Source organism: Lynx canadensis, chromosome X, assembly GCF_007474595.2.
Source record: "Lynx canadensis isolate LIC74 chromosome X, mLynCan4.pri.v2, whole genome shotgun sequence".
Classification (NCBI taxonomy): domain Eukaryota; kingdom Metazoa; phylum Chordata; class Mammalia; order Carnivora; family Felidae; genus Lynx; species Lynx canadensis.
Genome location: NC_044321.2, coordinates 59,404,178 through 59,424,633, shown reverse-complemented (window position 1 = coordinate 59,424,633; position 20,456 = coordinate 59,404,178). Strand labels below are relative to the sequence as shown.

At 38.7% G+C, this 20,456-nt stretch overlaps 1 protein-coding gene across 1 annotated transcript in view; it reads left to right on the top strand.

The window, feature by feature from the left end:
- Window positions 1-20,456, top strand: part of ABCB7 (ATP binding cassette subfamily B member 7) — a 185,779-nt gene that overhangs the window by 97,053 nt on the left and 68,270 nt on the right. Inside the window, exon 4 of the mRNA XM_030305226.1 lies at window positions 14,796-14,915. Within this exon, the coding sequence (XP_030161086.1) occupies window positions 14,796-14,915 (120 nt within the window). The remainder of the gene's footprint in view (window positions 1-14,795; window positions 14,916-20,456) is intronic.

Here is a 20,456-nt window from a genome sequence, read left to right as displayed (position 1 = left end):
CTTGTGGCAGGAGGGATTATAGCATATTTGAGGAACTAAAAGAAAAGAAAGCTAGTATGGCAAGAACACTGAAAGCAGTCAGGAGCCAAGCCAAGCAGACCCTCACAAGCCACGTTATGGACTTTGATCTTTAAGAGCAATAGGATGCAGTTGAAGGGTTTTAAACTGGGAGTAATATCTGATTGCAGGGTGAACTAATTGAATAGGGAGCAGAATAGATGCGGAGAAATCAGTTAGGAGATGGTTACAGTGGTTTAGGTGAGAGAATTTGATAGCTTGGATTAGGTTGGTAGTGAAAATAGATTCAAGAAATTTTTATAAAGTAAATTTGATTCAACTTAGAGAATATTCTTAAGTATTTTTTAAAGCATAAGTTTCCAGAAATGGAATTCATGACACAAAGGGCAAATTATTTTAAAAGCTGATGGTGGGTATCAAATGCTTTCTGAAAAGATTGTTTCAGTATACTCCCCCACTAACAGTGTGTTAGAGTACCCATTTCAATACAACTTCACCAGCAATGAGCATCAACTTTTTTTTAAATATCTATTCCAGAAATGGAGTAGATACTTCAGTTTTTAAAATGGAGATTATTTTGCCAACGATAATAACATAGTAGCTTTGGAACATATATGTATTGATCTTATTTTGGCTTTACAGAGTGTGGTTGTGATTTTTTTTTTAATTTTTTTTTTTTACATTTATTTCATTTTGTGAGACAGAGACAGAGCACAAGTGGGGGAGGGGCAGAGAGAATGAGACACAGAATCCCAGGCAGGCTCCAGGCTCCGAGCCCTCAGCACAGAGCCCGACGGGGGGTTTGAAACCACAAACCATGAGTTTATTACCTGAGCTGAAGTTGGACACTTAACCGACTGAGCCACCAAGGCACCCCTGGTTTTGATTCTTTTTTTTTTTTTCAACGTTTATTTATTTTTGGGACAGAGACAGACAGAGCATGAACGGGGGAGGGGCAGAGAGAGAGGGAGACACAGAATCGGAAACAGGCTCCAGGCTCTGAGCCATCAGCCCAGAGCCTGACGCGGGGCTCGAACTCACGGACCTAGAGATCGTGACCTGGCTGAAGTCGGACGCTTAACCGACTGCGCCACCTAGGCGCCCCCCTGGTTTTGATTCTTAATATTCTGCCTCCAAAAGCTAAAACTACGTATTTCATGGGAATGTTGCCTCAGGAACTTGAGAGAAAGAAAAATGTGAGATGATTTAGTAATCGGATTAAGCATGATTAGAACATTGTGTTTTTGTTGAAATTTTTAATAACCCAACCATTGTTCTATATAGTTAATACCAAGACTCCTACTTTCCTAAACTTTGCTTTATAACTTGACTTTATCATGAGTTTTTACTGAGGGCTGCAAACTGTATTAAATAAACATATTGATAAAGAGCCCAAAATATAGAGGTTTTAACCACAAAGATGGAACTATTGAAATATTTCTTAAATTTTGTATAATGCATTGATAGCTTAATAGATGAGAAATAAATGTATAGTACAAGTCGCTTTGCCTCCACTGAATACCTTTTTGGCAACATGAGGATGGCTGTAGGTGGAAGTATAAAGCTTTTTATTTTGTTATTTTTTTTTATTTTTCAATATATGAAATTTATTGTCAAATTGGTTTCCATACAACACCCAGTGCTCATCCCAAAAGGTGCCCTCCTCAATACCCATCACCCACCCTCCCCTCCCTCCCACCCCCCATCAACCCTCACTTTGTTCTCAGTTTTTAAGAGTCTCTTATGCTTTGGCTCTCTTCCACTCTAACCTCTTTTTTTTTTCCTTCCCCTCCCCCATGGGTTTCTGTGAAGTTTCTGTTAAGTTTCTCAGGATCCACATAAGAATGAAACCATACGGTATCTGTCTTTCTCTGTATGGCTTATTTCACTTAGCATCACACTCTCCAGTTCCATCCACGTTGCTACAAAGGGCCATATTTCATTCCTTCTCATTGCCACGTAGTACTCCATTGTGTATATAAACCTCAATTTCTTTATCCATTCATCAGTTGATGGACATTTAGGCTCCTTCCATAATTTGGCTATTTTTGAGAGTGCTGCTATAAACCTTGGGGTACAAGTGCCCCTATGCATCAGTACTCCTGTATCCCTTGGGTAAATTCCTAGCAGTGCTACTGCTGGGTCATAGGGTAGGTCTATTTTTAATTTTTTGAGGAACCTCCACACTGTTTTCCAGAGTGGCTGCACCAGTTTGCATTCCCACCAACAGTGCAAGAGGGTTCCCGTTTCTCCACATCCTCTCCAACATCTATAGTCTCCTGATTGGTTCATTTTGGCCACTCTGACTGGTGTGAGGTGATATCTGAGTGTGGTTTTGATTTGTATTTCCCTGGTAAGGAATGACGTTGAGCATCTTTTCATGGGGCTGTTGGCCATCTGGATGTCTTCTTTAGAGAAGTGTCTATTCATGTTTTCTGCCCATTTCTTCACTGGGTTATTTGTTTTTCGTGTGTGGAGTTTGGTGAGCTCTTTATAGATTTTGGAAACTAACCCTTTGTCTGATACGTCATTTGCAAATATCTTTTCCCATGCCGTTAGTTGCCTTTTAGTTTTGTTGGTTGTTTCCTTTGCTGTGCAGAAGCTTTTTATCTTCATAAGGTCCCAGTAATTCATTTTTGCTTTTAATTCCCTTGCCTTTGGGGATGTGTCGAGTAAGAGATTGCTACGGCTGAGGTCAGAGAGGTCTTTTCCTGCTTTCTCCTCTAGGGTTTTTGATGGTTTCCTGTCTCACATTCAGGTCTTTTATCCATTTTGAGTTTATTTTTGTGAATGGTGTGAGAAAGTGGTCTAGTTTCAACCTTCTGCATGTTGCTGTCCAGTTCTCCCAGCACCATTTGTTAAAGGGACTGTCTTTTTTCCATTGGATGTTCTTTCCTGCTTTGTCAAAGATTAGTTGCCATACGTTTGTGGATCTAGTTCTGGGGTTTCTATTCTATTCCATTGATCTATGTGTCTGTTTTTGTGCCAATACCATGCTGTCTTGATGATGACAGCTTTATAGTAGAGGCTGAAGTCTGGGATTGTGATGCCTCCCGCTTTGGTCTTCTTCTTCAAAATTACTTTGGCTATTCGGGGCCTTTTGTGGTTCCATATGAATTTTAGGATTGCTTGTTCTAGTTTCGAGAACAATGCTGGTGCAATTTTGATTGGGATTGCATTGAATGTGTAGATAGCTTTGGGTAGTATTGACATTTTGACAATATTTATTCTTCCAATCCATGAGCAGGGAATGTCTTTCCATTTCTTTATATCTTCTTCAATTACCTTCATAAGCTTTGTATAGTTTTCAGCATACAGTTCTTTTACATCTTTGGTTAGACTTATCCCTAGGTATTTTATGCTTCTTGGTGCAATTGTGAATGGGATCAGTTTCTTTATTTGTCTTTCTGTTGCTTCATTGTTAGTGTATAAGAATGCAACTGATTTCTGTACATGGATTTTGTATCCTGCAACTCTGCTGAATTCATGTATCAGTTCTAGCAGACTTCTGGTGGAGTCTATCGGATTTTCCATGTATAATATCATGTCATCTGCAAAAAGTGAAAGCTTAACTTCATCTTTGCCAATTTGGATGCCTTTGATTTCCTTTTGTTGTCTGATTGCTGATGCTAGCACTTCCAACACTATGTTGAACAACAGCGGTGAGAGTGGGCATCCCTGTCGTGTTCCTGATCTCAGGGAGAAAGCTCTCAGATTTTCCCCATTGAGGATGATGTTAGCTGTAGGCTTTTCATAAATGGTTTTTATGATGTTTAAGTATGTTCCTTCTTTCCCGACTTTCTCGAGGGTTTTTATTAAGAAAGGGTGCTGTACTTTGTCAAATGCCTTTTCTGCATCGATTGACAGGATCGTATGGTTCTTCTCTTTTCTTTTATTAATGTGATGTATCACGTTGATTGATTTGTGAATGTTGAACTAGCCCTGCATCCCAGGAATGAATCCCACTTGATCATGGTGAATAATTCTTTTTATATGCTGTTGAATTCGATTTGCTAGTATCTTATTGAGAATTTTTGCATCCATATTCATCAGGGATATTGGCCTGTATTTCTCTTTTTTTACTGGGTCTCTGTCTGGTTTAGGAATCAAAGTAATACTGGCTTCATAGAATGAGTCTGGAAGTTTTCCTTCCCTTTCTGTTTTTTGGAATAGCTTGAGAAGGTATTATCTCTGCTTTAGACGTCTGGTAGAACTCCCCTGGGAAGCCATCTGGTCCTGGACTCTTATTGGTTGGGAGATTTTTTATGAATGATTCAATTTCTTCGCTGGTTATGGGTCTGTTCAAGCTTTCTATTTCCTCCTGATTGAGTTTTGGAAGCGTGTGAGTGTTTAGGAATTTGTCCATTTCTTCCAGGTTGTCCAATTTGTTGGCATATAATTTTTCATAGTATTCCCTGATAATTGTTTGTATCTCTGAGAGATTGGTTGTAATCATTCCATTTTCATTCATGATTTTATCTATTTGGGTCATCTCCCTTTTCTTTTTGAGCAGCCTGGCTAGAGTTTTGTCAATTTTGTTTATTTTTTCAAAAAAGCAACTCTTGGTTTCGTTGATCTGCTCTACAGTTTTTTTAGATTCTATATTGTTTATTTCTGCTCTGATCTTTATTATTTCTCTTCTTCTGCTGGGTTTAGGCTGCCTTTGCTGTTCTGTTTCTATTTCCTTTAGGTATGCTGTTAGAGTTTGTATTTGGGATTTTTCTTGTTTCTTGAGATAGGCCTGGATGGCAATGTATTTTCCTCTCAGGACTGCCTTCGCTGCATCCCAAAGCGTTTGGATTGTTGTATTTTCATTTTCGTTTGTTTCCATATATTTTTTAATTTCTTCTCTAATTGCCTGGTTGACCCACTCATTCTTTAGTTGGGTGTTGTTTAACTTCCATGCTTTTGGAGGTTTTCCAGTCTTTTTCCTGTGGTTGATTTCAAGCTTCATAGCATTGTGGTCTGAAAGTATGCATGGTATAATTTCAATTCTTGTATACTTATGAAGAGCTGTTTTGTGACCCAGTGTATGATCTATCTTGGAGAATGTTCCATGTGCACTCGAGAAGAAAGTATATTCTGTTGCTTTGGGATGCAGAGTTCTAAATATATCTGTCAAGTCCATCTGATCCAATGTATCATTCAGTGCCTTGTTTCTTTATTGACCGTGTGTCTAGATGATCTATCCATTTCTGTAAGTGGAGTGTTAAAGTCCCCTGCAATTACCACATTCTTCTCAATAAGGTTGCTTCTGTTTATGAGTAATTGTTTTATATATTTGGGGGCTCCGGTATTCGGCGCATAGACATTTATAATTGTTAGCTCTTCCTGATGGATAGACCCTGTAACTATTATATAATGTCCTTCTTCATCTCTTGTTACAGCCTTTAATTTAAAGTCTAGTTTGTCTGATATAAGTATGGCTACTCCAGCTTTCTTTTGGCTTCCAATAGCATGATAAATAATTCTCCATCCCCTCACTCTCAGTCTGAAGGTGTCCTCAGGTCTAAAATGAGTCTCTTGTAGACAGCAAATAGATGGGTCTTGTTTTTTTATCTATTCTGATACCCTGTGTCTTTTGGTTGGCGCATTTAGTCCATTTACATTCAGTGTTATTATAGAAAGATATGGGTTTAGAGTCATTGTGATGTCCTTAGGTTTCATGCTTGTAGCGATGTCTCTGGTACTTTGTCTCACAGGATCCCCCTTCGGATCTCTTTTAGGGCTGGTTTAGTGGTGACAAATTCCTTCAGTTTTTGTTTGTTTGGGAAGACCGTTATCTCTACCTCTATTCTAAATGACAGACTTGCTGGATAAAGGATTCTCGGCTGCATATTTTTTCTGTTCAACACATGGAAGATTTCCTGCCATTCCTCTCTGGCCTGCCAAGTCTCAAAAGAGAGATCAGTCACGAGTCTTATAGGTCTCCCTTTATATGTTACAGCACGCTTATCCCTTGCTGCTTTCAGAATTTTCTCTTTATCCTTGTATTTTGCCAGTTCCATTATGATATGTTGTGCAGAAGATCAATTCAAGTTACGTCTGAAGGGAGTTCTCTGTGCCTCGTGGATTTCAATGCCTTTTTCTTTCCCAGTTCAGGGAAGTTCTCAGCTATTATTTCTTCAAGTACCCCTTCAGCACCTTTCCCTCTCTCTTCTTCCTCTGGGATACCAATTATGTGTATATTATTTCTTTTTAGTGCATCACTTAGTTCTCTAATTTTCCCTTCGTACTCCTGGATTTTTTTATCTCTCTTTTTCTCAGCTTCCTCTTTCCATTATTTTATCTTCTAGTTCACCTATTCTCTCCTCTGCCTCTTCAATCCGAGCCGTGGTCATTTCCATTTTATTTCGCATCTCGTTTATAGAGTTTTTCAGCTCCTCCTGACTATTCCTTAGTCCCTTGATCTCTGTAGCAATAGATTGTCTGCTGTCCTCTACTGTTTTCAAGCCCTGGGATTAATTTTATGACTATTATTCTAAATTCACTTTCTGTTATATTATTTAAATCCTTTTTGATCAGTTCGTTAGCTGTTATTATTTCCTGGAGATTCTTTTGAGGGGAATTCTTCCGTTTGGTCATTTTGGATAGTCCTTGGAGTGGTGCGGACCTGCAGGGCACTTCCCCTGTGCTGTGGTGTATAACTGGAGTTGGTGGGCGGGGCCGCAGTCAGCCCTGATGTCTGCCCCCAGCCCACCGCTGGGGCCACAGTCAGACTGGTGTGTCCCTTCTCTTCCTCTCTCTTAGGGGCGGGATTCACTGTGGGGTGGGATGGCCCATCTGGGCTGCTTGCACACTGCCAGGCTTGTGGTGCTGGGGATCTGCCGTATTAGCTGGGGTGGGTAGGCAAGGTGCATGGGGGGCAGGAGGGGCAGGCTTAGCTTGATTCTTCTTCCGTGATCCAATTCCGGAGGGGCCCTGTGGCAGTGGGCGGGAGTCAGACCCGCCAGAGGGATGGATATGCAGAAGCATAGTGTTGGGTGTTTGAGTGGTGCAAGCACGTTCACTGGTAGGAACTGGTTCCCTTTGGGATTTTGGCTCGGGGATGGGCAAGGGAGATGGCGCTGGGGAGCGCCTTTGTTCCCGGCCAAACTGAGCTCTGTCATCCTGGGGCTCAGCAACTCTCCCTCCCTTTGTCCCCCAGCCTTCCTGCTTTCGGAAGAGAGCTGTTAACTTATCCCCTCCCAGATGCTAAGTCCCGCTTGCTGTCAGAACACACTCCGGCTGGCTTCTCCGCTTTTGCAAGCCAGACTTGGGGGCTCTGCTTTACCGGCGGGCTGCCCCTGTGCCCCGGCTCCCTCCCGCCAGTCCGTGCAGCGCGCACTGCCTCTCCGCCCTTCCTTCCCTGTTCCGTGGGCCTCTCGTCTGCGCTTGGCTCCGGAAACTCCGTTCTGCTAGTCTTCTGGTGGTTTCCTGGGTTCTTTAGGCAGGCGTATGTGGAATCTAAGTGATCAGCAGGACGCGCAGTGAGCCCAGTGTCCTCCTAAGCCATCTTCACTAGAGTCTCTCCATAAGTAGCTTTTTAAAAGCAATTGAAATAGTTTCTCTTTTTCCAGGATATTTTGAGGTTGAAAGATACTGACCTGAGATTCAGAATGAAAGTTATCTATGCAAATATCTTCTCCCATTCAGTACATTACCGTTTTATGTTATGTTATGTTATGTTATTTTATTTTGCATCAAAATTAGCATATAGTGCAACAATGATTTCAGGAGTAGATTCCTTAATGCTCCTTGCCCATTTAGCCCATCTCCCCTCCCACAACCCCTCCAGTGGCCCTCTCTTTGTTCTCAATATTTCAGTGTCTCTTACATTTTTGTCTCCTTCCCTGTTTTTATATTATTTTTGTTTCCTTTCCCTTATGTCCATCTCTTTTGTCTCTTAAAGTCCTCATATGAGTGAAATCATATGATATTTGTCTTTCTCTGACTAATCTTGCTTAGCATAATACCCCCAAGTTCCATCCACGTAGTTACAAACAGCAAGATTTCATTGTTTTTGATTGCCAAGTAATACTCCATTGTGTGTGTGTACGTGCATACACCACATCTTCTTTATGCATTCATCCATCAGTGTACATTTGGGTTCTTTCCATACTTTGGCTATTGTTGATAGTGTTGGTATAAACATTGGGTGCGTGTGCCCCTTTGAGACAGCATACCTGTTCCCTTGGATAAATACCTAGTAGTGCAGTTGCTGGGTCGTAGGGTAGTTCTATTTTCAGTTTTTTGAGGAACCTCCATATGGTTTTCCAGAGTGGCTGCACCAGTTTGCATTCCCACCAGCAGTGCAAAAGAGATCCTGTTTCTCTGCATCCTTGCCAACGTCTGTTGTTGCCTGAGTTGTTAATGTTAGCCATTCTGACAGGTGTGAGGTGGTATCTCATTGTGGTTTTGATTTGTATTTCCCTGATGATGAGTGATGTTGAGCATTTTTTCATTTGTCAGTTGGCCATCTAGATGGCTTCTTTGGAGAAGTGTCTATTCATGTCTTTTGCCCATTTCTTCACTGGATTATTTGGTTTTGGGTGGTGAGTTTGTTAAGGTCTTTACAGATTTTGGATACTAACCCTGTATCTGATACGTCATTTGAAAATACCTTCTCCCATTCTGTGGTTTGCCTTTTAGTTTTGCTGCTGTTTCCTTCGCTGTGCAGAAACATTTTATTTTGATGAGGTCCCAAGTAGTTCGTTTTTGCTTGTTTTCCTTGCCTCCAGAGACATGTCGAGTAAGAAGTTGCTGTGGCCAAGGTCAAAGAAGTTTTTGCCTGCTTTCTCCTCGAGTATTTTGGTGGTTTCCTTTCTTACACTGAGGTCTTTCATCCATTTTGAGTTTATTTTTGTGTATGGTGTAAGAAAGTGGTCCAGGTTCATTTTTCTGCCTGTCGCTGTCCACTTTTCCCAGCACCATTTGCTGAAGAGACTGTCTTTATTCCATTGAATATTCTTTTTAAGTTAACTTGTCAAAGATTAGTTGGCCATATGTTTGTGGGTCCATTTCTGGGTTGTCTATTCTGTTCCATTGATCTGAGTGTCTGTTCTTGTGCCAGTACCATACTATCTTGATGATTACAGCTTTGTAATACAGCTTGAAGTCCAGGATTGTGATGCTTCCTGCTTTGGTTTACGTTTTCAAGATTGCTTTGGCTATTCGGAGTCTTTTCTGGATCCATAGAAATTTTAGGATTGTTTATTCTAGCTCTGTGAAGAATGCTGGTGTTCTTTTGATAGACATTGCAATGAATGTGTAGATTGCTTTGGGTAGTATCGACATTTTCACGAGATTTGTTCTTCGTATCCAGGAGCATGGAATATTTTTCCATTTTTTTGTGTGTCTTCTTCAGTTTCTTTCATAAGCTTTCAATAGTTTTCTTTTTTTTTTTTTTTGAAATTTATTGACAAATTGGTTTCCATACAACACCCAGTGCTCATCCCAAAAGGTGCCCTCCTCAATACCCATCACCCACCCTCCCCTCCCTCCCACCCCCCATCAACCCTCAGTTTGTTCTCAGTTTTTAACAGTCTCTTATGCTTTGGCTCTCTCCCACTCTAACCTCTTTTTTTTTTTTTTCTCCTTCCCCTCCCCCATGGGTTCCTGTTAAGTTTCTCAGGATCCACATAAGAGTGAAACCATATGGTATCTGTCTTTCTCTGTATGGCTTATTTCACTTAGCATTACACTCTCCAGTTCCATCCACGTTGCTACAAAAGGCCATATTTCATTTTTTCTCATTGCCACGTAGTATTCCATTGTGTATATATACCACAATTTCTTTATCCATTCATCAGTTGATGGACATTTAGGCTCTTTCCATAATTTGGCTATTGTTGAGAGTGCTGCTATGAACATTGGGGTACAAGTGCCCCTATGCATCAGTACTCCTGTATCCCTTGGATAAATTCCTAGCAGTGCTATTGCTGGGTCATAGGGTAGGTCTATTTTTAATTTTCTGAGGAACCTCCACACTGCTTTCCAGAGCGGCTGCACCAATTTGCATTCCCACCAACAGTGCAAGAAGGTTCCCGTTTCTCCACATCCTCTCCAGCATCTATAGTCTCCTGATTGGTTCATTTTGGCCACTCTGACTGGCGTGAGGTGATACCTGAGTGTGGTTTTGATTTGTATTTCCCTGATAAGGAGCGACGCTGAACATCTTTTCATGTGCCTGTTGGCCATCTGGATGTCTTCTTTAGAGAAGTGTCTATTCATGTTTTCTGCCCATTTCTTCACTGGGTTATTTGTTTTTCGGGTGTGGAGTTTGGTGAGCTCTTTATAGATTTTAGATACTAGCCCTTTGTCCGATATGTCATTTGCAAATATCTTTTCCCATTCTGTTGGTTGCCTTTTAGTTTTGTTGGTTGTTTCCTTTGCTGTGCAGAAGCTTTTTATCTTCATAAGGTCCCAGTAATTCACTTTTGCTTTTAATTCCCTTGCCTTTGGGGATGTGTCGAGTAAGAGATTGCTACAGCTGAGGTCAGAGAGGTCTTTTCCTGCTTTCTCCTCTAAGGTTCTGATGGTTTCCTGTCTCACATTTAGGTCCTTTATCCATTTTGAGTTTATTTTTGTAAATGGTGTGAGAAAGTGGTCTAGTTTCAACCTTCTGCATGTTGCTGTCCAGTTCTCCCAGCACCATTTGTTAAAGAGGCTGTCTTTTTTCCATTGGATGTTCTTTCCTGCTTTGTCAAAGATGAGTTGGCCATACGTTTGTGGGTCTAGTTCTGGGGTTTCTATTCTATTCCATTGGTCTGTGTGTCTGTTTTTGTGCCATCAATAGTTTTCAATGTATAGATTTTTCACCTCTTTGGTTAGATTTATTCCTAGGTATTTTATGGTTTTTTGTGAAACTGTAAATGGAATCAATTCCTTGATTTCTCTTTCTGTGGCTTCATTGTTGTTGTGTAGGAATGCAAGTGATTCCTGTGCATTGATTTTATATCCTGCCACTTTGCTGAATTCATAGTTCAGTTCTAGTAGTTTTTTGGTGGAATCTTTTGGGTTTTCAATATAGAGTATTGTGTCATCTGCGAAGAATGAAAGTTTGACCTCCTCCTGGCCAATTTGGATGCCTTTTATTTCTTTGTGTTGTCTGATTGCTGAGGGTAAGACTTCCAATACTATATTGAATAACAGTGTGGAGAGTGGACATCTTTGTCTTGTTCCTGACCTTAGGGGGAGAGCTCTCAGTTGTTTCCCATTGAGGATGATATTATCGTCGGGTCTTTCATGTATGGCTTTTATAATCTCGAGGTATGATCCTTCTATCCCTACTTTCTTAAGGGTTTTTATCAAGAAAGGATGCTGAATTTTGTCAAATGCTTTCTCTGCATCTATAGAGAGGATCATGTGGTTCTTGTCCTTTATTTTTTTGATGTGATTAATCACATTGATTATTTTGTATATATTGAACCAGCCCTGCATCCCAGGTATAAATCCCACTTGGTCGTGGTGAGTATTTTTTTAAATTTATTGTTGGATCCAGTTGGCTAATATCTTGTCGAGGAATTTTGCATCTATGTTCATCAGGGATATTGGTCTATATTTCTCTTTTTTAGGGGAGTCTTTGTCTGGTTTTGGAATTAAGGTATTGCTGGCTTCATAACGTTTTGAAGTTTTCCTTCCCTTTCTATTTTTTGGAACAGCTTCAAGAGAATAGGTTGTTAACTCTTCTTTTAATGTTTGGTAGAATTCCCCTGGAAATCCATCTGGCCCTGGATTCTTGTTTTTTGAGAGATATTTGATTACTAATTTGATCTTTACTGGTTATGTGTCTGTTCAAATTTTCTATTTCTTCCTGTTTCAGCTGTGGTACTTTATATGTTTCTAGGAATTCGTCCATTTCTTCCAGATTGTCCATTTTATTGGTGTACAATTGCTCATAATATTCTCTTATTATTGGTTTTATTTCTGATGTGTTGGTTGTGATGTCTCTTCTTTCATTCTTGATTTTATTTATATGGATCCTTTCCTTTTTCTTTTTGACCAAACTGGCTAGTGGTTTATCAATTTTGTTGATTCTTTCAAAGAACCAGCTTCTGGTTTCATTGATCTGTTCTACTCTTTTTTTTTAGTTTTGATAGCATTAATTTCTGCTCCAATCTTTATTATTTCCTGTCTTCTGCTGGTTTGGGGTTTTATTTGCTTTTTTTTTCCTAGCTCTTTAAGGTATAAGGTACGATTGTCTATCTGAGACCTTTCTTCCGTCTTTAGGAAGGTCTGGATTGGTATATACTTTCCTCTTATGACAGCCTTTGCTATGTCCCAGAGGTTTTGTGTTATGGTGTTATCTTTTTCTTTGGCTTAAATGTACTTTTTAAAAAATTTTTTAATGTTTTTTTTTTTAACTTATTTTTGACAAACAGAGAGACAGAGCGTGAGCAGGGGAGGGGCAGAGAGAGAGACAGAAACACAAGCTCCAGACTCTGAGCTGTCAGCACAGAACCCGATGTGGGGCTTGAACTCATGAACCAGGAGATCATGACCTGAGCTGAAGTCAGACACTCAACCGACTGAGCCACCCAGGCGCCCCTTCCATGTTCTTTTTAATTTCCTCTTTAACTTCTTTGTTAGACCATTCATTCTTTAGTAGGATGTTCTTTAGTGTCCAAGTATTTGTTATCTTTCCAAATTTTTTCTTGTGGTTGATTTCGAGTTTCATAGTGTTGTGGTCTGATAATATGCACGGTATGATCTCAATGTTTTTGTAATTGTTGAGAGCTGATTTGTGTCTCAGCAATCTATAGATTGTTCCATGTATACTGGAGAAGAATGTATATTCCTCTGCTTTAGGTTGAAATGTTCTGAATGTATCTGTTTTGTCCATCTGGTTCAGTGTGTCATTCAAAGCCATTGTTTCCTTATTGATTTTCTGTTTAGGTGATCTGTCCATTGTTGTAAGTGGGGTGTTGAAGTCCCAGTAGGTTGCCTTTTTTAAAATGATTTCCTTCCCTGTGCAAAAGCTTTCTATTTTGGTATAGTCCCAATAGTTTAATTTTGCTTTTGTTTCCCTTGCCAGAAGAAAAATAACTAGGAAAACGTTTCTACAGCTGATGTCAAAGAGATTCCTGTCAATATTTTCTTCTAGGAATTTTACGGTTTCAGGTCTCACATTTAGGCCTTTAATCCATTTTCAGTTTATTTTTTTGTATGCTATAAGAAAGTGGTTCAGATTTATTCTTTTGCCTGTAGCTATTCAGTTTTCTCAGCACCATTTGTTGAAGAGACGGTCTTTTTCCTATTGGATATTCTTGCCTCCTTTGTTATAGAGTCATTCACCATAAAAGTGCAGGTTTATTTCTGGACTCTCTATTCTATTCCTTTGACCTGCATGTCTGTTTCTGTGCCAGTACCATACTGTTTTAATTACTGCCGCTTTGTAGTATATCTTGAAATCCAGGATTGTGATACCTCCAGTTTCATTTTTTTAAGTTTTTGTTTTAATTCCAGTTAACATACAGTGTACTATTTGTTCTAGGTGTATAATATGGTAATTCAGCAATTCCATGCATCGCCCAGTGCTCATCATGTCAGGTGCCCTCCCCAATCCCCATCACCTATTTTATCCATCCTCCCACTCCTCTCTATTCTGCTAATTATCAGTTCTCTATAAATAAGAATCTGTTGGGGCACCTGTGTGGCTCAGTTGGTTAAGTGCCTGACTTCCGCTCAGGTCATGATCTCGGAGTTCGTGGGTTTGAGCCCCATGTTGGGCTCTGTGATGACTACTTGGAGCCTGGAGCCTGCTTCAGATTCTGTGTCTCCCTCTCTCTCTCTGCCCCTCCCCCACTCGTGCTCTCTCTGTCTCTGTCTCTCTCTCTCTCTCTCTCTCTCAAAAGTACACAAAACAAAACAAAAAGAAACTCTTTCTTCGTTTGTCTCTCTCTCCCTCTTTGCTTTTTCCCCGTTGCATGTTTGTTCACTTTCTTAAGTTCCACATGAGTGAAATTCTATGGTATTTGTCTTTCTGTGACTGACTTATTTCGCCTAGCATTACACTCTCTAGCTCCATCCATGTCATTACACATGGTGAGATTTCATTCTTTTTATGACTAATATTCCAGTGTGTGTGTGTGTGTGTGTGTGTGTGTGTGTGCGCGTGCGCACGTATACCACTTCTTTATCCATTCCATTAATCAGTGGACACTTGGACTGCTTCCATATCTTGGCTATTGTAAATAATGCTTCTATAAACATAGGGGTGCATATATCTCTGTGAATTAGTGTTTTTGTATTCTTTGTGTAAATACCCAGTAGTGTGATTGCTGGATTGTAGGGTTGTTCTTCATTTTCAAGATTGTTTTGGGGGCGCCTGGGTGGCGCAGTCGGTTAAGCGTCCGACTTCAGCCAGGTCACGATCTCGCGGTCTGTGAGTTCGAGCCCCGCGTCGGGCTCTGGGCTGATGGCTCGGAGCCTGGAGCCTGTTTCCAATTCTGTGTCTCCCTCTCTCTCTGCCCCTCCCCCGTTCATGCTCTGTCTCTCTCTGTCCCAAAAATAAATAAACGTTGAAAAAAAAAAAAAAAAGATTGTTTTGGCTATTCAGGGTCTTTTGTAATTCCATACAAATTGTAGTATTATTTCTTCTCGTTCTATGAAAAATGTTGTTCGTGTTTTGATAGGGATTGCATTAACACTGTATGATAGTTGTACTTGAATTAAAAAAGTTATGTTTGTAATGTTTTCAAATTTTTCTTAAATATTTACATAATTCTACATTATTGAAATATAGTTATATTTGAAATGACATGTTAATTATTGCTTTGTTTTCTCTCTTTCAACAGTTAAAAGATGTTGATACTCGGAAAATCATAAAAGCAATGCTTTCGTATGTGTGGCCCAAAGACCGGCCAGATCTACGAGCTAGGGTTGCCATTTCTCTGGGATTTTTGGGGGGCGCAAAGGTAAGAATAGGAGAAATTATACATTGTTCATTGCTATAACTAAAAAATAGTATGACATTTTCTAATAATGAAAAGGGCTGATATAAGCTACTTTGGGGGGAGCATTGTTAACTTTTAGGACCCTCATTTACATAACTATTTTATACCGTCAGAAATTACATGGTAGTGCCCAATTTATCTGTGGATCAGACTTCTAATGGCCTCAACTTAATGGAATTTAGTCCTGAAACCAGATCATTGTGTAACAAAGCATAAGGAAATTTATAAAAGAAACTCCTTAGAGACCTGTTGGTTCTTACTTAATACATATTTCTGGTAAGCTTGGTTCTCAGTTCCTAGTAATTTGAAAAGATGATGAAGGCACATTTAGGCACATTGAATGCCATAAGTGGTAAACATAGTGTGAAGGGGGAAAAAAACAAACAGGAAAAGCTAAAAGAAAAAAAAAACACCCACAAAAACTAGGCATTTTGGTACCATTCAGTATAGGGGCCCTCTATATCTTAGCAGCCTCTTCAGTTTATTTCTGTACTATATATAGCATGTTTTAGTAAGGCAGTTATAATGACTCTGAGCTTTTAAGAAAAAAAAAACCCTTATTTTCAACTCATTCAGATTTTAAATTCAGTAAAGTATATATATGTTTAGGTACAAAATATAGTCATGGTACATATATAGTCTTTGGAATCAATCAGAATTCCTGGGCTCTGGCACTTAGTAACCTTGTAACATTGGGCAAATTGCTTAGTCTTCATGCCTCAGTTTCCCAATTTGTAAAATAAGGTTAAATACAGTTGTTATAAGGATTAATTAAATCAGCATACAAAAGGCTAAAAAGAATGCTTGGCACATAGTAAAGTATATGTGTTAAAAATAATTTAGATTTCATCAAAAATATGGTAAAAAAAAACAGTTGAAAAATATAAATGAGGTTTTGCTATGTGTTAGGATTAATATATTGTTTTAGAACCTAGATCTTATTACTTTTTTCTCTATGTCATGTATGTTCCTTTTTATTTACTGATTCTTTTCCCTACCCTAAAAATAAGTATTGAGAACTTATACAGAGGACTGTTCTTGGCTCTGCAGGGTATTCAAACATAAATAAAAGCACATTTCTTGTCTCAAATCATCCAAGATAAGACAAGTTACACTTTATTGCTATGATGCAAAGTAAGTCATAAATGATTTGAAAGAAGTACATTCACGTGTTGGGATTTCAAAGGAAAGAACCACCAAGATGGGGAGTCAGGAAAGGTTTTGGAGAGGAAGTGATGTCTAAGATAGTCTTGGATTGATGAGTAGGATTGTTAAAGGTAGAGGAGTAAAATGAACAGATTGAGAGAGGACGTAAGCATGTGTGGAGTAGTGAGTAGTCCAGCTTTGCTCCAGTGAGGGGATAGTGTTTCAGAGAAATTATAGGTAACCTTAAAAGATAGAGCTTCATGTGAAATACCTTAACTGTGAAACAAAAATTTAATTATGTTGGAAGTAGCAACATGTATTTTGAGTAGCAGAGTAATAAGGTTAGAGCTGTGCTTTAGGAAATTAATCTGACCCTTTTGCATAAAATGGATTAGGGTGGTGAGACAACTAAAATAGGGATACTATTGATTTTCATTTCATGTATTCATTCAGGCAATATTTACTGACCTTGTTATGAGGCTAATGTAATAGTCTAGATGAAAAGTAATGGCACTTTGTACTGGAGTAGTGGTAGAAATGGTAATATGCAAGGAAAAGATGCCAGAGATTTTGTGAGGTGAAGGAGGTAGAGTCAACAAGACTTAGCAACGGATCAGATATTAGAAGTAAAAGAGAAATAGGATTTCAAAGTTGATGCCAAGGATAAGAGAAATACAATACTTTTAACAGAAGTAGGTAGGAAGTTAGGAGGTCTTGTTTGGGAAGATGAAATTTTGGTTTGAGGCATGTTAAGTTTGAGATGCTAATGGAATGTTGAGACAGATATGTAGCTGATAATACAAAATGCTAGACAATCTTAGGAAGGAGCCCCAGGCTAGAGAGATTAGGGGTAATAGTTGGGGGGAAAAAGAAGTAATAGTAGAAACAATGCAAATTAGTTCACCAAAGGAAAGAGCAGAAATAGAAGGTGACTACAGACAGAACCTGTGATAAATGTGTTCCTGTAGGGAAGCAAACAGTAATGGAAACAGGGATGGAGTGATTGGAGAATAAAACTAGAATAATTCAGTCTAGCTGTTCATTGTCTTTTCTCCTTTCTCATCTGTGGGTTCTGTTGAGTACTCCCAATGAACTGGACCTCTTGCCTGGGAGAGGACTAAATCAAGATACTGAACAATAGACTAAGATCCATACTTTATTCTGTTTGTTTAAGCTGAACAGAGAGGATAATACAAATCTAAGTTTGGTAGCTAACATTGAAATTCTTTTAACTCTTTTTTTATGTTTTTTAATATGAAATGTATTGTCAAATTGGTTTCCATACAATATCCAGTGCTCATCCCAACAGGTGCCCTCCTCAATACCTATCGCCCACCCTCCCACCCCCCCATCAACCCTCAGTTTGTTCTCAGTTAAAATTCTTTTAACTCTTAAATTTTTAGTTCAGTACTGATTGCTGAATTGTCTTTTACCTACAAATTGCTTAAAGATAAAGATTATTCTGAGCTCTTGTGCAAGGCAGAATTAGCAAATTGGCCTTTATTCTTTATTAGCTGAATTAAAGTACTTTGCTGACAAGTTGAAGGCAGATTGTTTTCTGGACTTTCTTTTGAATTGAAGAGAACAGTTTAGAACATGGCTAATTAGGTTAGCCAAAAGGAGCAGTGTTAATACGTGATTTTATTTTTAGAATGAATTTCAACCCTTCAAAATACAAATTTCTGTTCCTTGGTGACAGGTCAAAGTCGGTATAAAACCTAGATCAAGGTAACTTCCATAAAGACTGAAATATTTTTAGAAGGCTAATATTTGATTCTTCTATCAATAAATATTGAGCACCCATAGAATAGATATGCTGTACTAACCTCATATAAACTAATTACAAGTAAACAGCAATGAATATAGAAAATTAGTCCTCAGAAAGTATGTTTGATTACTTTTGAGTTAGGAAAAGGAATAAATTGCCTGATGTTATGATGAGTGCATGCTTGTACTTTCAGAGCATATAGAAAAGCAGTTTTTTGGGTTTTTTTTAACTAAGCAGGAACTAGACCATAGAATAGCTTTAGGAATTTATAGTGGTAACTTTTAACCATTCCTAACATCATTTTTCTAGTTTCTATACTGTCTTTACTTTAAAGTGGTTACTCTCTCAATCTTTAAAACCTGGTCATTGTTTAATTTTGTTAGTATTGCTGGTGTGATTTATACTGGGTGTGCAAACATGGATTGTTATCCCTTTCATTTCTTGGCTTCCTATTTTTTCTCAATATGCCTTGGCGTGTAAGCACTTTGGACCAATCTATTCTCCTTTATACTCTGGTCTTCCCTACCTCCTCCACATACTTTTGGGAATTTTAAGGCAGGGTTCAGGGATCTTCTCAGCTATAAATGAATGCCACCCAGCCATATGAGCAGCATGTGGTAGTTTCATAGCAAGACCAGAGGCATCCATGAGGGAGAAGGGAGGCAGAACGACAGAAATATCAAGTGAGAAGAAACAGAAGGGAGGAGGATTTCATGTTTAACATATGGGGTCACAGCATGCCATCTGCTTACTTATTTGCCTATTAATTCTCTTTTCATTCTGAAGGTCTTAAGGCTATCATTGTCTACAGCAAAGATTTGTAAGATAAACTGTATTATGTAAAGATGTCTTGCAGCCCAGACAAGGCCAAGAAGAATGGGTTGGTGTTTCTTCTGAATTGCAGCAATTCTATTTTTAATATGTTGGGTCCTCTATGAGATATATTTTAGGGTTTCTGCCACCAAGAGACAGAGATAGAGAGAACACAATCTGCCTTCCTTCCTTAAATCCTTACAAATCATATGCATTGCCTTTTCTTATCATCCACACATCTGTCCTACGAGTATCACATTATCATTAATCTGGGGATTTTGAGATCTAAGGATTTTTTAAAAAATGTAATCTTTCTGGGCGTGCCTGGGTGGCTCATTCAGTTAAGCATCTGACTTTGACACAGGTCATAATCTCACGGTTCATGGGTTCATGCCCTGCATTGGGCTCTGTGCTAATAGCTCAGAGCCTGGAGCCTGCTTCGGATTCTGTGTGTGTGTGTGTGTGTGTGTGTATGTGTGTGTGTCTGCACCTCCCCTGTTCCACACTCTGTCTTCTCAAAAATAAACATTAAAAAATATTTTAAAAAATTTAGTCTTTCTGTTAGTATATCACATAACAGCTGTCCAGGATTTAAGGAAAATATAAAACATACTTACTAAAATCATCTGTTTTCATAAAATAAGTGTGTTTTTTAATGTTATAAAAAAGTTTACTTATACTCTGCAATCAACACCATCTTTGGAACCACTTAGTTGACAGAGAACTTGAGAGTACAGGACATTAAAGTAAAAAATATCTTCTCAATTAAGAATCTGTTGCAAACGAAAATAAGCTATATTTAACATTATAAAATAATTTCAAGGGAGAGTGTATTTTGTAAAAATATAATCAATATCCCTTTTCTTCAAGAATGCATCTGTTATATAAAGTAAGGGATCATATATGTGTCTTAGTCCATTTACATTTAACATTATAAAATAATTTCAAGGGAGAGTGTATTTTGTAAAAATATAATCAATATCCCTTTTCTTCAAGAATGCATCTGTTATATAAAGTAAGGGATCATATATGTGTCTTAGTCCATTTACACTGCAGTAAAAAGCACCATAAACTAGGTCGTTCATAAATGGCTTTTTGTTATGACCTACATGATATAAGAGGCAAGAAGGATCTTGGGGACTTGTTTATAAGGGCACTAATCCCATAAGGGCCTAATTACCTCCTAAAGACCCCACTTCCAGTGTCATTACCCTGGGGGGAATTCAACATGTGAATTTGGCAGGGGTACACAAATATTCAGATCATAGCATTATGTATTGAGCATCATTTGTCGAGTGACTTTTAGATAGAAGATACTGTGCTAGGCAGCTGGGAATAAAAAAATGAACAAAATGTGTGCCTTGCCTTCCCTCCTGCAGTTGCAGTGTACTGGAGGAGAAAAATACACAAATAATGATAAAATATATATAATGTAATACCCAGATATCCAAAGGGAGTCACAAATGAAGATATATGGGAGTTCCAGCAATTAGGCATTTAGGGAAGCCTTCATGGAACAGCTGGAGTTTTCCAGGAACTACTATCTTGACATGGGTAACTTCAGAAGATTCATGCACTTTCACTTTGATTCTTTAAAAATTTTCTGAAAAACACTTTTTAAAATGAAACAATGGTATCTGACCTTTAATTGAGAAGTATGATTTATATCCTGGAGTATTTTTTAATTAAAACACTATAGTTTAGAGATGTTTTAGGCTTACAGAAAAATTAAGCAGTAAGTACAGAGAATTCTTATATATCCCCCCTCAAAAAAC